This window comes from Dermacentor andersoni, chromosome 4, assembly GCF_023375885.2.
Source record: "Dermacentor andersoni chromosome 4, qqDerAnde1_hic_scaffold, whole genome shotgun sequence".
Classification (NCBI taxonomy): Eukaryota; Metazoa; Arthropoda; class Arachnida; order Ixodida; family Ixodidae; genus Dermacentor; species Dermacentor andersoni.
Window position 1 is genome coordinate 45,840,187 of NC_092817.1, and position 14,155 is coordinate 45,854,341.

The 14,155-nt window shown below is 44.0% G+C and overlaps 1 protein-coding gene across 1 annotated transcript in view; it reads left to right on the forward strand.

Moving 5' to 3' along the window:
* LOC126537046 (relaxin receptor 2-like) overlaps positions 1-14,155 on the forward strand; it is a 171,340-nt gene that overhangs the window by 141,681 nt on the left and 15,504 nt on the right. The window contains exons 3-16 of the mRNA XM_050184158.3: positions 1,403-1,504; positions 2,376-2,490; positions 4,395-4,466; positions 4,564-4,632; positions 5,946-6,017; positions 6,093-6,164; positions 6,267-6,335; positions 6,451-6,522; positions 8,098-8,169; positions 8,802-8,873; positions 8,968-9,039; positions 9,116-9,187; positions 11,094-11,523; positions 13,482-13,700. Of these exons, the coding sequence (XP_050040115.1) occupies positions 1,403-1,504; positions 2,376-2,490; positions 4,395-4,466; positions 4,564-4,632; positions 5,946-6,017; positions 6,093-6,164; positions 6,267-6,335; positions 6,451-6,522; positions 8,098-8,169; positions 8,802-8,873; positions 8,968-9,039; positions 9,116-9,187; positions 11,094-11,523; positions 13,482-13,700 (1,580 nt within the window). The remainder of the gene's footprint in view (positions 1-1,402; positions 1,505-2,375; positions 2,491-4,394; positions 4,467-4,563; positions 4,633-5,945; positions 6,018-6,092; positions 6,165-6,266; positions 6,336-6,450; positions 6,523-8,097; positions 8,170-8,801; positions 8,874-8,967; positions 9,040-9,115; positions 9,188-11,093; positions 11,524-13,481; positions 13,701-14,155) is intronic.

Sequence of the window (14,155 nt, forward strand, 5' to 3'; positions counted from 1 at the left end):
ATGCGGTGAAGCCTGCTTTTCAGGGTGGCTGTTGCTAGGATGTGAAACGCGCGGCGTGCAGTCTGCAGAACTCTTGTGTGGTGTGCGTGACCCTTTCTGTAAACTGTGACTGCGGTGAGCTTTATAAACGTTGTCCATATTGCCATTATTGAGCTGCAATTTGTAAAGTTACAACACGCTGCTTTTGAAAAGCTCGGATAAAACCAAGTGCAGCGTGCAACTTCTAACTGTATGTGCTCGTCAACGTTAAAAGTGTGCACACTAGATAAGAGTTACCATGTGAAAATTGATTTCACGCCCTTTCCCTTTTAAATAAGTCTAAACTTGCGGCGAAAACCCTGCCGTATAATGAACCTGCCAATGAGGGATCCATGAAACGCCGTCTGTGATATACATTACTCGATGTGTAAGGCGAGAGGCCTAATGCATTTCCTGACCAGGTTATACCAGATCGTACTAGCTCATGTCTGCAGACAAAACACATTATAAAGAAAAAAAAGTTCGGTCAATTCCCATTTTTGTTGAAATCCAGTAAGCGATCCATTTACTTTTTTTTTTGCTATGGTTATGTAAGTCTACTGTAGTCTCTCATACATTTGACCTTGTTGTGCCATCTTCCTGCCTTTTTTTCATTATTTTATATTGTCCGTAGATTGTGTGGCAATAATACTTACTAAAAGTGCAAAATGTTGCTATTGGAACTTGTGGTTATTGTATATCTAGTAATTATTGTGTCGCAGAACTAAACTGCAATTACAAATTGACTGCGGAATATTAAGTTATTTTGCAAGGCGAACACTGCGGCTGTTTCGCCCAGCGCGACCAGGATCCAGTGAAGAGGCTAATGACCCCATTTGGTCGTGACCCGTGGGCAATGGTATCTATTGTCGAACGAACGAACGAACGAACGAACGAACGAACGAACGAACGAACGAACGAACGAACGAACGAACGAACGAACGAACGAACGAACGAACGAACGAGCGAACGAGCGAACGAGCGAACGAACTAACGAACTAACGAACTAACGAACTAACGAACTAACGAACGAACTAACGAACTAACGAACTAACGAACTAACTAACTAACTAACTAACTAACTAACTAACTAACTAACTAACTAACTAACTAACTAACTAACTAACTAACTAACTAACTAACTAACTAACTAACTAACTAACTAACTAACTAACTAACTAACTAACTAACTAACGAACGAACGAACGAACGAACGAAACAAACTTGGCTGCTTCCAAAAGTAATCGCTCTGCTACCAATAATGCTATTTTGCAGTACAAACTCTTGTGTGTTACCTCTAGGTGAAAAAGAATTGTGATCAGAAACTGCGTTGTTTACAAATGCGCCGACTGTAACCGCGCTTTTCTTGCCTACTTGATTTCAGCTGACCTGCACGGAGGCCTCTCAGCAGTGCTAGGCGTGTTGTTCAACTGGAGTGCGCACAATGTCAGCAGGACACAGGACACGTCCCCTCGGTTCTCCTGCAGTAAGGCACCAACTATTTTTTCTTTTATTCGTTTTTGTTATCATCGCCGGAATCGATCACTTTGCTTTAAGCCTTTTACTTATTTTGTGAAGCGCCGATTACGAAGCAGCAGTTGTTGATCTGGGTCTTATTATGACAGAAAGATGAAACGAAGAGCTCAAAGAAGCACATTGTTATTTTATCTACGTTGAGAACGTTAAAGAATAACCACGTTGCAACGGCAATACAAGGGCCATGGCTCATCGGAAAGCTTTACAGGGCTGTATAACGTAACCTATCATGGTAGCATACCAAATACAAGCTGCGTAAACTTCAGGACGTGCTTGTACTAATATGATCTTCAGCCTTGTTAAATTTATTAATGTACTGGTGATGACTGGGAGCTTATTACTGTCGTTGAAAAGATAATTATGCAGTCATTGCATTCTATCGGTGTTATCATACTGGGCAGGAACTTAGAAGTTAACAATGAAGCTCGAGATGAACTTAAGGATCGCGCAAGTAGCAATGGCACGAAAAATGATCGACGTAACGTTAAGAGACAGGAATAGAGCGGTATGTATCAAAAGAGCAAGAGGGGATAGCCGACATTCTGGTTGACATTAAGAGAGAGAGAGAGAGAGATTAAAGTCACAGAATGAGTGCCAAGGGAAGGGCAGCGCAGTCGAGGACGGCAGAAAATTAGGCGGGGTGATGAAATTAGGAAAGTTGGAGGGGTAAGTTGGAATCGGCTTGCGCAATACAGACATGATGGCCGATCGCTGGGAGAGGCCTTCGTACTGCAGCAGATAAACAAAAATAGGCTGCTGCTGCTGATGATGATAATGACTGGTCATGATCCCACTTACTATTTTCATTGCCTCACTTGCAGATCGCACAGATGTCCCAAAGGCTTGTTACTGTGATCTCCACTCAAAGAGCAGAGTGTTCTGCCAAAATTCGAACCTTACCCAGGTCCCGAGGGCAATACCCGATGTCACCCGTCTGTAAGAGTTTCCGCATGCTTGCTTTGTTTCATTGTTGCACGCCGAAGGGCACATTTCATAGCTTTCTGAGTAGCCGCCTGCACTGTTTTGAATGTTAATCACAAATCCTATTTCTATGCAATATTTTAAGCTGCCTAAAGAAGGCGGGACGTGAACAGAAACACTGACGTACATGCCGAGCCCTAACTTCCTACTGGCTTTATTTCGTAACGACAGGAAAGTTATAAGAGATTTCGAAAACGCAAAACAAGGAACAATCGTAAAGCAATCGTGCACGAGGCAGCGATGAAAATAGCTGGATATGTAATGCTATTTGATATATATATACAAAGAGAGAGAGGGAGTTTGGCAAAAAGATAGACAATCACAAGAGGAGAAGGCGGGCTGCTTGGGCGAAATGTCTGTTGGACCTGCAATTGTCTTTTTAAATGCGGAGTCCTGCATTACAGAAATGAAGTCTAGCTCGTTCTTGAAGTTCTGAGCCTTATTACCGAGTGCGTGAGTAGGCTATGTTCATACGAGGGCTCTTATCTGGCCTTGTTGGTTTACGTACATTATGGCGGGGTTACGTTTAGTCGTGTTTACCATCAAGTATGACTTTCGCATTGAGTTCTAGCTGCTTTTCTGGATTCTGGAGTCACTTGCAGATAGCGTTGTGCCCCTTATGTCGTCTGGCTTATATTACTATGTTGCTTCGAATAAAAAATCAGTTGGCAGTCAGCGCATTGCCCTGTCCGTTTTTTTTTTTTTTTTTGCCACGTCCCGTTGTCTGCGCTATGTCGCCATATGTGAAGAGCACGAAAACAAAACATGGTACGTGCAAGATGCTCCACGCGACAGCAGCGTTTGCCGGAGAGGAGTCACGTTCTCAGGTGTTTGCATTCTTCCGTTTCAACTGCATGTCGCGGTTGCTTCGCAACTTCGCGAAACCCCGTTTGATGGGTTATGTGCCGGGCACGATGCGTGTTGTTGCGACTGATGTGACCTTGAGAGGATGTGTGCCATTTGTTCCGCTTGAGCGCTCCGATGTTCGGTAAATTGGCGAGGCTGCCCTACTGACTGCCGAAGAGGCCACTGTCCCCGGAAAAAAACGTGCTTCGCGTGTGGAAAGTTGTATTGCCGGAGCAACGAAGCACAAGCTGACGATAAATAACTGTTGAAACGTTGCTCACGATTTGAACAGTACGGTTTTCATACGTTACCGCCACACGCAGGCTTTTTTCTCCCCAAACGTTAGGATATGAAAGCCTGGTTGTCTGCAGTATGTCAGATGCCGTTACAGCATATCACTCATCCAGTGGTGTACTTTAAATAACCACTAAGCCTGCGCTTCCGCAGTGTCCTACAACACTATCATTATACTTAAACAGCTAAGTCGACGTTCTTTGTTTTAAGAGACGATGACTAGTTGACAGTCTGCTAACGCAGCATGTTTACAGATATAAATATCGCCTACAAATTATATGGACGCAAACTAACTTGGCTTTTTATTACCAAAAGCAAGGCCCGCTCGACCGTAGGCGCATAATATTCAGATTGTTATATGATTGGTTTAGGTTTTATGAGTTTCTTTTTCTCGTTTCTTGAAATTACACAAATGGCGAACGTTTTCCTGTCACTTCTGTCTTAAAATACTGAACATGCAAGGACTTTCTTGCAAGAGTGCAGGTTGTTTTTTTTGTGCGTGTGAAACAGTTTTAAACCTAATAAGCCGTCAAGGTAGTTCCGGCTTGCGGTTCACTCAAGGTGTCGTTGCGGACAGCTTCTGCTAGTCTTCACCAACATCTACCATGTACTCTGATGCAAATAATTTATTGTTATCATTACGTTCAACGACGATAGCAGATACAGCGGCATCAGTGGCAACAACAACTGAACAATGTATTTTCTTTCCATGTTTCCAGTACTTTTACAAACAACAGCATGGGAATTCTGCCTTCGGGCGCATTCTACGGCTACACGAATTTAACAAGCCTGTGAGTGCAACTCTTCTTAGCAGCAGGACCATAACATTTCCACATGAAAGTGCCATTCTGCGAGTTGTACTAACAGGTGGTGCAATTTTTTTTTCAGGATGATTGTAAACTCTATTACCGGTATACAACCTGGGGCGTTTCGTGGGCTGGACATGCTACGAATCATGTAATGTGATTTTCAGCTCTACTTTAAAAGCTGTTGTGATGCTTAAAAATGCAATGAATGCATTAGCATGCTTCCTGATTGTTTTGGTATAGCTAACCATCTCATAGTTTTTTTATTGATGAAACGAGTGTTTGTCACTGTTGCTTCTTCCCACTCGTCAAACACGTTTTTTTCAAATGAACACCATGAATCTGGTAAAAAATTGGAAAAGACTTACAGCCACTAAAGTGGTTCCGTCCAAATTTGGTTCTCTAGTTACCACTGGTCTCTGAGCTTTTGGGCAACCAAAAAAAAAAAAAAAATCGGCAGCATGTTACACTGCTGTGACACGTGAAGGCGAAAGCCTGCTGCTTACGTGGTGATGCATTCAGTTATGTGATCGGAAGGGCCAGACTTCTTGCAGGACATAATGCGCTGTAGTTTGAAGTAAGCGTATTGCGCTGTAGGTCAATTTCCTCAACGACACATGCGAGCCCCTACTGTACTATCTAAAGGCTGTTTCGTTCTTTCTTTCGCTCTTTATTTCGTTCTTTATTTCGTTCCTTCTTTCGTGTTCTTTTTTTTTCGTTTCTTCTATCGTATTCAGCCATTGCATCTTTGCTCGCTTACGGGGCTATGAGCTATTCCTGATGTTGATACTTCCTTTATTTCTTTCCTTCGTTCTTTTTTTTTCCTTTCGTGTCTTCATTCATATTCGACCATTGCATCTTTGCTTGCTTACGGCCGGGAACGCCGACCTATACAGTCGTCACACCACGAGACGGTTAAGGCACTCTTGAAATTTTTACGCTTGAGTGGCCTGTTGGAGAAACTGCAATTCTCGTGGATGTTGACGACTTTCCCTATGTTTTTCTTTCATTTGCTTGCTTTTTCTCTGCGCCGTTCTTTCCGCCCTTCATTTCCCCGTACCCTTCCACTAGTGCAGGGTAGCAAACCAGTATGTTATCTGGTTAACCTCCCTGCCTTTCCCATCCCGTTTATCTCCCTCTCTCTACGGGGGCACGAGCCATTCCAAAATATTATTTTTTCGGATATGAGCCATTGGTGATGATGGTATTTTTGTACCATTCGTAAACTTTTGTGAACCACTCCATTTGATGATGATACTGTGGAAATTTTTGTCTACGGTGTTTTTCTCGTTTTGAATGAAGAAATTATCTGGCTTCACATTCGGATAAAACGTTTGCATATAATCTGATACCATTGTATGGACTTACTAAATGAGGCATGCATCTCGAGCTTTCTTAGTTGGTGTCTGTATTGTTTAAAGATATTTGATGTTTATATTGCTTCTTTTTTGTTTTGTTTTGCAGGACCATCGAAAACAACAACATTTCTCATATAGAAGTAAATTCGTTTAGCGGCCTCCTCAACTTAGTCTGGCTGTAAGTTCAAAATAGAAGCCTTTCTAAGCAGATGTGTTGAGAGATGTCAATATATTCTTCCTTTTCATCTCACAGGACACTGAAGTACAATCGGTTAGACGTATTCGACTTTGACGTTCTTCAAGACCTACGTCTACTCGAGATTCTGTAAGTTTCGCTAATTGTATTTCAGTCATGGTATTAGATGGCTTTCTCGAAGTTTGTAAAGTGCTCATTTTTATTACGCTTTTATTCTTTCCCTGCATTTAGTAACATGGAAGGAAATGGGCTGAAAAGGATAGCCAAGCCCTTCCCGGAGCTGGCATATCTCACGTGGCTGTACGTAACTATAGTAATCTTACTCAGCGAGCGTGCGAAGACATCCGCAGCTCCACTTCGAATACTGAAACAATGACATTTACCGATCGCTTCGTGCTCTGTTATTTTATGCCAGGGACCTCAAGAGAAACCAGATTGAAGTAATAGACGCCGACACATTTGAGAATCTTCTCAACCTGGAAGCTCTGTAAGTATCCGCTTCGCTCAGAGCGACATTTAAGAAACATACAAAATACTTTCTCTTTGCTGTGCGAAATACCGGTCTATGTTCCGCAATTCCTTGCAGCTTTATTAAGACAGATAAAAGTAACTATAACTATTAGGTATGAAGACATACAAACAAACAAAGGGAACAGGGAGGGATCAAGCTGACTACTGTCAACGAGAGGGGCACAACAATAAGCATAGGAAGTGATAAACAAGTAACAGCTGGCTCACTGGCCTCGCATCATTTTCATTGAAAGTGCACAGAATGGGCGTGCTCTCAACAAACCCAAACAGAAACTTGGTGAAACGCTCTGATTATGGCGTATAGGACTATCAGATTTAACGCCTGACCATGACTTAAATGGACGGTAAAGCTGGTAGCATAAACAACAAAAAAATACTGCTTTTGTTACTATTCGTACTGAAGAATTTGACTGTTTCATGCAAGTTGACCCTTTTTGCCTTAACACTTTTAATGATTTATCCTAAAGATAATTGAAATTGCCGATGATCCACATGACTCATGTAGCAGATTCTCGAGATGCTTGCATTGTGTAGAGGGAATAAAGAAGCCGGTTTCTTGGCGAAGGCAATACATTTTGTTTCTAGCTCGTATCCTACATTCTGTTTCTCTGGCGCGGTCGCTCTTCAAAGAGGCAAAAGTGTTAAGCCTCTTCTGGAGTTCAGAGAAAGGCTTTATACGCGAGCTGCGGGGTCGATGACCTTTCGAAAAGGACGACACGTGGTTTTGAAGCAAGCAAAAAGAAAGGTGAATGTAGAAGAAACCTCTTTTCGATTACGCCTGTATCGCTCTTATATTTTTTTATTTTCTTTTTTTGTTTTCCTCAGCGCCTGTCTTCTACTCAGCAGGTGACTCTCTCAATACGGCCGAGAATAAGGAACTTGCTTGCATTATAGACCTTTCATGCCATGTTTTAGAGCTGTTATTATTTATTGAAAACTTTGCTTCTTTTTTAATTTAGTTTCTGGGTATTGTAGACAAGGCTACACGAAGAATGACCGAGTGCAGTATAGGTTTCTTTCTTTTTTTTTCTGCTGTCAGGAGAAATGTCTTCTTTCAATTTGCGTTATCTCACATCTTAGCAATGCTGCTCCTTGGAGAAAGGAAATGAGTTTCTGGTTCTCAACGTTATCATTCCATGTAGGGCGAACTAATAAAACATGGCTATTCTAGAATTGCCATACGTGCATATACTAAACGAACCGAATAGATAGTTCTGTTCCTTTGATGGTTACATGTGATAGGAGTAGAAGTGTGTAAATTTGCCGAAAAACAGGATAAATCAGTTTAGCCTTATGGCCAGGCACCTATAAAAATTTACGATTTGCCTTGTTTGTGTGCGTGTGTGTGTTTTGCTGTGCATTTTGATCGAATATTGTAGGAGACGTTTTTATACTGTCACAGAAATCTTGTCTTGGAAATTAGAGAAATGTGTTTGTGGCCTGTTTTTTGTCAAGAGTGATATAATAAAATCGACTCCATTCCTATTACCATCGCAGTCCTGACCAAGTACATTTTCTCTGGAAATTCCAGAATTTTGCGCGAGAACCATTTGATGGATGTTCATGAAGAAGCGTTCAGGTATAACACGAAGATGTTGGAAATGTAAGTCTGTGTACTTTTGTAAAAGAAACGGTGCTTGCAAGGCTTCTGTTGTAACATCGTTTTAAGTCGCCATGTTCAAGTGTTAGTGAAATTATCAAACGAATCAAACTAAAAATTCCACGGCGTTATTTTAACTATTCGTGACAGATAACAACGTAGGGTTTGGGACGTATATTACATCGCTGCGTTAACACGTCAGATCTTGTAAAGATGAAGCTATTTGTGGGATGACCATGCCACAAGAACCTAATTGAGTTGAATTTTTTTCAAAGTTGAGCTAACAGTTTAAAGAAGATTATAGGCTAATAAATCAGTCAGTACAGGTTGCACAAAGTAATTTACCGTGCTGCATTGCTTTTAGTGTTTTTTGAATGGCCACACAAAATTTAATCTTTATGTTCTTAAATATATGAAGGATTATAAAGAACTCTGCTCACAGAGTGGATTTAAGCTCAGTCAGCTTCATCAAAGCGGTGAGAAGAATGACTTCAAAACAAAAGCGTGTGGTAGCGTGCACTTCCTTTCCTCAACTTCATCAATTAACGAAGAGCTCAAGAATGCGTGTTCATAAATAATTACTGGAACGATGGTTAAAAATACTCATTAGTTTATTTTCTTCTATGGTAATACAGAGACCTGGCTGTCAATTTTTTAACGTTCGTCCGTCCTGGCTTGTTCCACGGCCTTCGAGACCTTAAGAAGATGTGAGTTGGTGCATTACCGATACTACAGTAGATTATCTGCCAGCCTATTTTTTCTCCTGTGTTTCGAATTTATGAGAAAGAAAATTGCTTACAGTGACCTCTCAGCCAACGCAATCAAGACTCTGCCAGTCACACTGTTTCACAACCTTCGAAGCCTCAACTCACTGTAAGTAGTCATAGCATTGTGGTTGTCGCATTACATGTACAAGTTACGCCTACTGTGCTTTTTCTTTTTCTCTCAGGAATCTATCCGGCCTAGAAGTTAACAACATCGAGATCCGGCATTTCCGACACTTGCCCAAGCTGGAGTTCATGTGAGTAGAATTTATCTGATTGTTTTCAAGTATTAAAAATAATAATCTGACATGATCGAGCGTCACAGCACAAGACGTACACCGCTGTGCCCGCGAGACAATGGTCTTAAATACACATGGTGAAACCATGGGTAACGCGACAGGCTATATGATCGCGCGCATTTTCTGACGAGAGAAAGAAAAATTGAATTTCCGCTTTTATTTCGAGTCAATGCATATCCAGACAACGACACGAGCTTTGAATATGAACGACAAAAAACTTAGCCCCATCTACAGTCGCAGCCTACGACGTGTGCTCAACCGCATGTTACCTCCCACCAATCCTGTTTACCATATATTGCGAACAAGGCCCCCAAGTGAGTACCGAGAGGTCAAGTTTTTGATAGTTTTTTCACTGTGGTTGACACCAGCTATGCTTTCTTCAAGGCAGTGGTGACCCAATGAACGCAGTCCATTCGCACAGCCTGTACCTTTTATTTGGTGTCAGAAAATATGGTGCCTAGCCTTCAGTGCCAAATACTGCGCTGGCGTAGCCCAGAAAGAAACAGAAATTTTGCTGTTTATCGGAAAGAAAGAATGTGAAGCGCTTGAAAACATAATCCGGATGTTTCATTAAACAAAACAGCCAGTGTGCCAAGATGAATATTGCAGTTCATGATGACCCAACGAAATGTAGAGCTGGGTGTCTCTTTCTTTTATTGAAATTAATATAAAAGAAAGAGACGTAGTCACCTTATTATAAAATGGTGTTGGCTACTCCTTTTCGCATAACGGAAACAACAATATAAAAAAATATATGTAAGAAAGTGAAAAGAAACCACATCATAGGGTCAGAAATCCACAGAACACAGGCGTATACATCCCATATAAATATAAAGGGCATATGCAAGTTGCACCACAACGAGCTTGAAACAAAGACACAAACACACAAGCGGCCGTGATGTAGACTGCGATGAGCATAATGTTTCTTCTCATTTCTTTGTTTGCCCATGTCGCTGCGGGCGCTATTTTTCCAAAACAATTGAGGTCTACATTTGCAGTAATGTATACACTGCTTAACAAAGAGTATGGTAGAGCATCTCGTCTACTCTACCATATTTTCGGACGGAATTCTGTGTAAACAAGGGAACCAAGATTCCTTGAACGTTCATGTTTAAGTTCTGACAACCAGCTAACTTTCATGCTCTTCACACATAATAGACGTGTCCTAGACATTTTTTGCAGCGTCACCATCAAGATATTCATAGTATAGGGGACGTATGCAACAGGAAGCTAGATCGCACGAATAACATTTCCTCCTTAGAAATCGGTATAACAGCACCGTATAGAACAATAGCAGATTCGGCGACATGTATAAGTTAGGAACCTTCAACGTGGGAGGAAGTTATAAGCCTACGTAGATACTTAACAATGTATGCTCCGTGGTTTTGTGAGTTCATTGTATAGCCGAAACTTCGCCACTGATCTTCCTCACGTATTTAGTTATTGTGGTAAAACATAGCAAAATGGCTTTTTGTTGAGCGGGCTATCGCTGGCGCTATGAAAACACTGCTGCCAGCGAACGATGAACCATACATACAAATACCGTAATTTTTATTCCACACTTCTCTCGCTAAACCTACACAGGTCCCTAATTAGTAGCAAACTCGAATCTGCCGCGGTGGTACGGAAATGAAATCGCGAAAAACACTGAAATACACTGAATACAGTCACAGAGCACGAAAACAAATGTTCTGCACAGAAGTCCAGAAAGTTACAAAAGAAAAAAATAGTAGAACACTTACAAACATGCTTAAACTTGTACAAACAAGCACACTTACGTAGCGATATAAAAGTATGTACTTGAAATTGTAATTACGACCCGCTAGTCTGCAAAACGAACGCGCCTGCTTCTATGTCGGTGCAGCTACTTCAAGAAGTTCCAGTACTGCAGCTACGCGCCGTACGTGCGCATCTGCGCGCCCAAGACGGACGGTCTCTCGTCCACGGAGCACCTGCTGGTGTGGCCCGTGCTGCGGCTGTCCGTCTGGGTGGTCGCCCTGACCACGTGCGCCGGCAACAGCGTCGTGCTCGCCTGGCGCCTGCTCTCCAAGAAGGAGGACCGCGTACTCTCGCTCTTCATCCGGAACCTGTCCGTGGCCGACTTCCTCATGGGCGTCTACCTCGTCACCGTGGGCTCCCTCGACGTAGCGTTCCGCGACGAGTACAACAAGCATGCCCACCAGTGGATGTCCTCGTGGCACTGCACGCTGTGCGGCCTGCTCGCCATGGTCTCCTGCGAGGTGTCCGTACTCATCCTATCCCTCATCACGGTCGAGCGCTACCGCTGCATCAAGGTGACCAGCCCATATATGCTATATCGAGGAACAGCGAAGGTTCTGGCCCGCGAAAGGCGATGCATTTAAGCGCACGTCTGCTTGCGCACTCGCCTGCTTGGGTGATTGCCTCCTTGAGTGCTTGTCTCCTTAGCATGTTCATTTATCACTTTGAGTACGATGAACCCGTTGCAATGGTCATGTGAATTTTAATGGCAAGGGGCAGGGATATCAGTATTAGGTCATGCCTTTTGTAGCGGCTGCACCATGGTTAAGGCATAGCCATGGGTAGAGACGCGCGGGCTCGAGCCACATGCGCTTGCGCTGGTGTACGCCGGTGCTCCTGGCACCTGCTCACGTAGCCGGAATAAATCTTGTTTTCTTATAGCTCTGATGTCTCTTAAGGCGAAAGCCTTAGACCTCTATATTTCAAGGACGCGTTGTGAGGTACAGAAAAACGGAGCGCACCGGGAAAGGGAAACAGCAGTGACTGAGGAGGCTTCTGAGAAAGGGCGACAGAACGAAGTCGGAGAGTTGAGGGGGGGGGGGGGAATGGCAGCGGCGGTGCCGGAGGGCATGGAGGGAAAGGGCAACAGCGGCGCTGGGGAGGACAACAGAAATGTCAGCACCAGCGCAGTAGGGGCGTTGAGGGCAAGCGCGGTGGTGACGTTGGACAGGAGGAGGGAAATGTCAACGGCGGGATCCGTATAACGTTCTGGAAGCGGTGGCAGCACGCTCGCTCACCTTGTATACGTCGCCCCTTAGGCTTAGAGCGTTATTTCACATCGCTACGGGTGACGACGCCCCAGGTCCTAGTCGCGGGCGGGGAACACCGCGAAAGTACACCGCGGCGGGAGAGGCTAGAGCAAACACTGTTGAAGCTTGGTCAAGTTAGTGTGACATTCCTTTTTAACAGCGCAAAGGACAAGGACGAGACAAGTGCACATACTCAGCGCTGGCTTACAAGTCAGCGCTTTGTATGTGCACTCGACTCGTCCTTGTCCTTTGCGCTGTTAAAAAAGGTTAGAGCAGCTCGAAATGCCGCTCGTCGTAACCGTCGTCAGAAGTAAGCGGTTATGGCTGAAGCTGCGGTCGACCTAAGAAGTATGCAACGCCAGAAGAATGTGAAAAAAAAAGGAGAGAACGGGAAAAAAAATTATGTGTCTGTCTTTATGCATCGCCACTCAGGCTTTCGCCTTCAAGTCGTCTTAGGGATAACATAAGAGGCCCTGTGAATTTTTCTACGCTCGCTCCGTCCAAGGTTCCACACTGTAAGGGCATTGCGGGCACTGCCTGTAGGGTTTCCCAGTAAATAATGATGTCTGATGACATCGGAGCTGTCTTTCTTTCAGAAGTGGTAAAAAATATATAGAGCGAAGTCAGTTTGAATGTCTCGAAATGGCATGGTATGTGGTATGAACTCAAGTAATATATTAAAATGTAAGCTGAAGGAATGGAAAATGAATAAAATTTAATAATGTCTAAAAGTCAATTTATGAAAACGCAGGCCTGTGGATATTGCGCTGTCCCGCAGCTGCAATGCTGCTACCGCCTCGCCATATTGGAAGAATACAATAGCGCTGCCTGCGTTTACCACGCTTTCTACCTCTTGCGGACTTTTTTCGCGCTTTTCGTGTCGTGACTTTGTCTGTTCTCCTGGTTGCGCAAGCAGTCTCTGTTCCAATGGGTTATTTCCTTTTCGGTGCTCTACTGAGATAATTTTCGCTATGATTTACAGTGCCACGCCATGCAATATTACACGTCAAATTGTAAATTGGTGGGCTAGCTGGTGGAAGATTTTGTGCGATGGGGTGCGCTAAAGTAAAATGGAAAGCCCGCAGATAACTTGACAGAGCATCTTTCCTGTGAAGTTTCCCGCTACGTTTCCATACCACTTTAGCGCTTCTCTCATTAATCCATTCGTTCATTCATTCGTTTCTGCATTGAACGCATTCACGCCGTACACCTCGGCGTTGCAGACGAACGTGCGCGCCGTGACGGTGACGGCGGCGCGCTACTGCTTGGCGATCGTCTGGCTGCTGGGCCTGGGGCTGGCCGTGTTCCCCGTAGTCAAGTGGCCGCAGCAGCGCGCCTTCTACTCCAGCAACGGACTCTGCTTCCCCCTCCACATTGACGACCCCTTCATGCTCGGATGGGAGTACTCGGCCTTCGTCTTCCTCGGCGTCAACTTCTTCGCCGTGAGTGTATAATTTACGAAAGCCATCCGACCCTTGGTCAATCCCCTTGAGTGGGTAGGTGCCACTGCCGTTAAGATCATCATCATCATCATCATCATCATCATCATCATCATCATCAACCTCTTTGCCGTGAGTGTATGGGTGGTGGTAAACTTTATTGAAAGGGGGAAGGGGAAAGGGGGAGTCGCCTGAGGGATCAGGCTCAAGTAAGGCCCTGGGCCTGCTTGGCCTTTTCCGCCCAGTCCACCAGTGCAAGCTGTCGGTCGACGTGCCCGGACCTGAGCGCATTACGAAAGCCATCCGACTCTTGGCCAATCCACCTGAATGGGTAGCTGCCACTGCCGTTAAGATCATCATCGTCATCATCATCATCATCATTGCTCTACCACCGTTGTGAGCTGGCTGTCTGTACATTTCTTAGTCGAGCATGAACATCAGCCGGTTTCGTAGGCAGC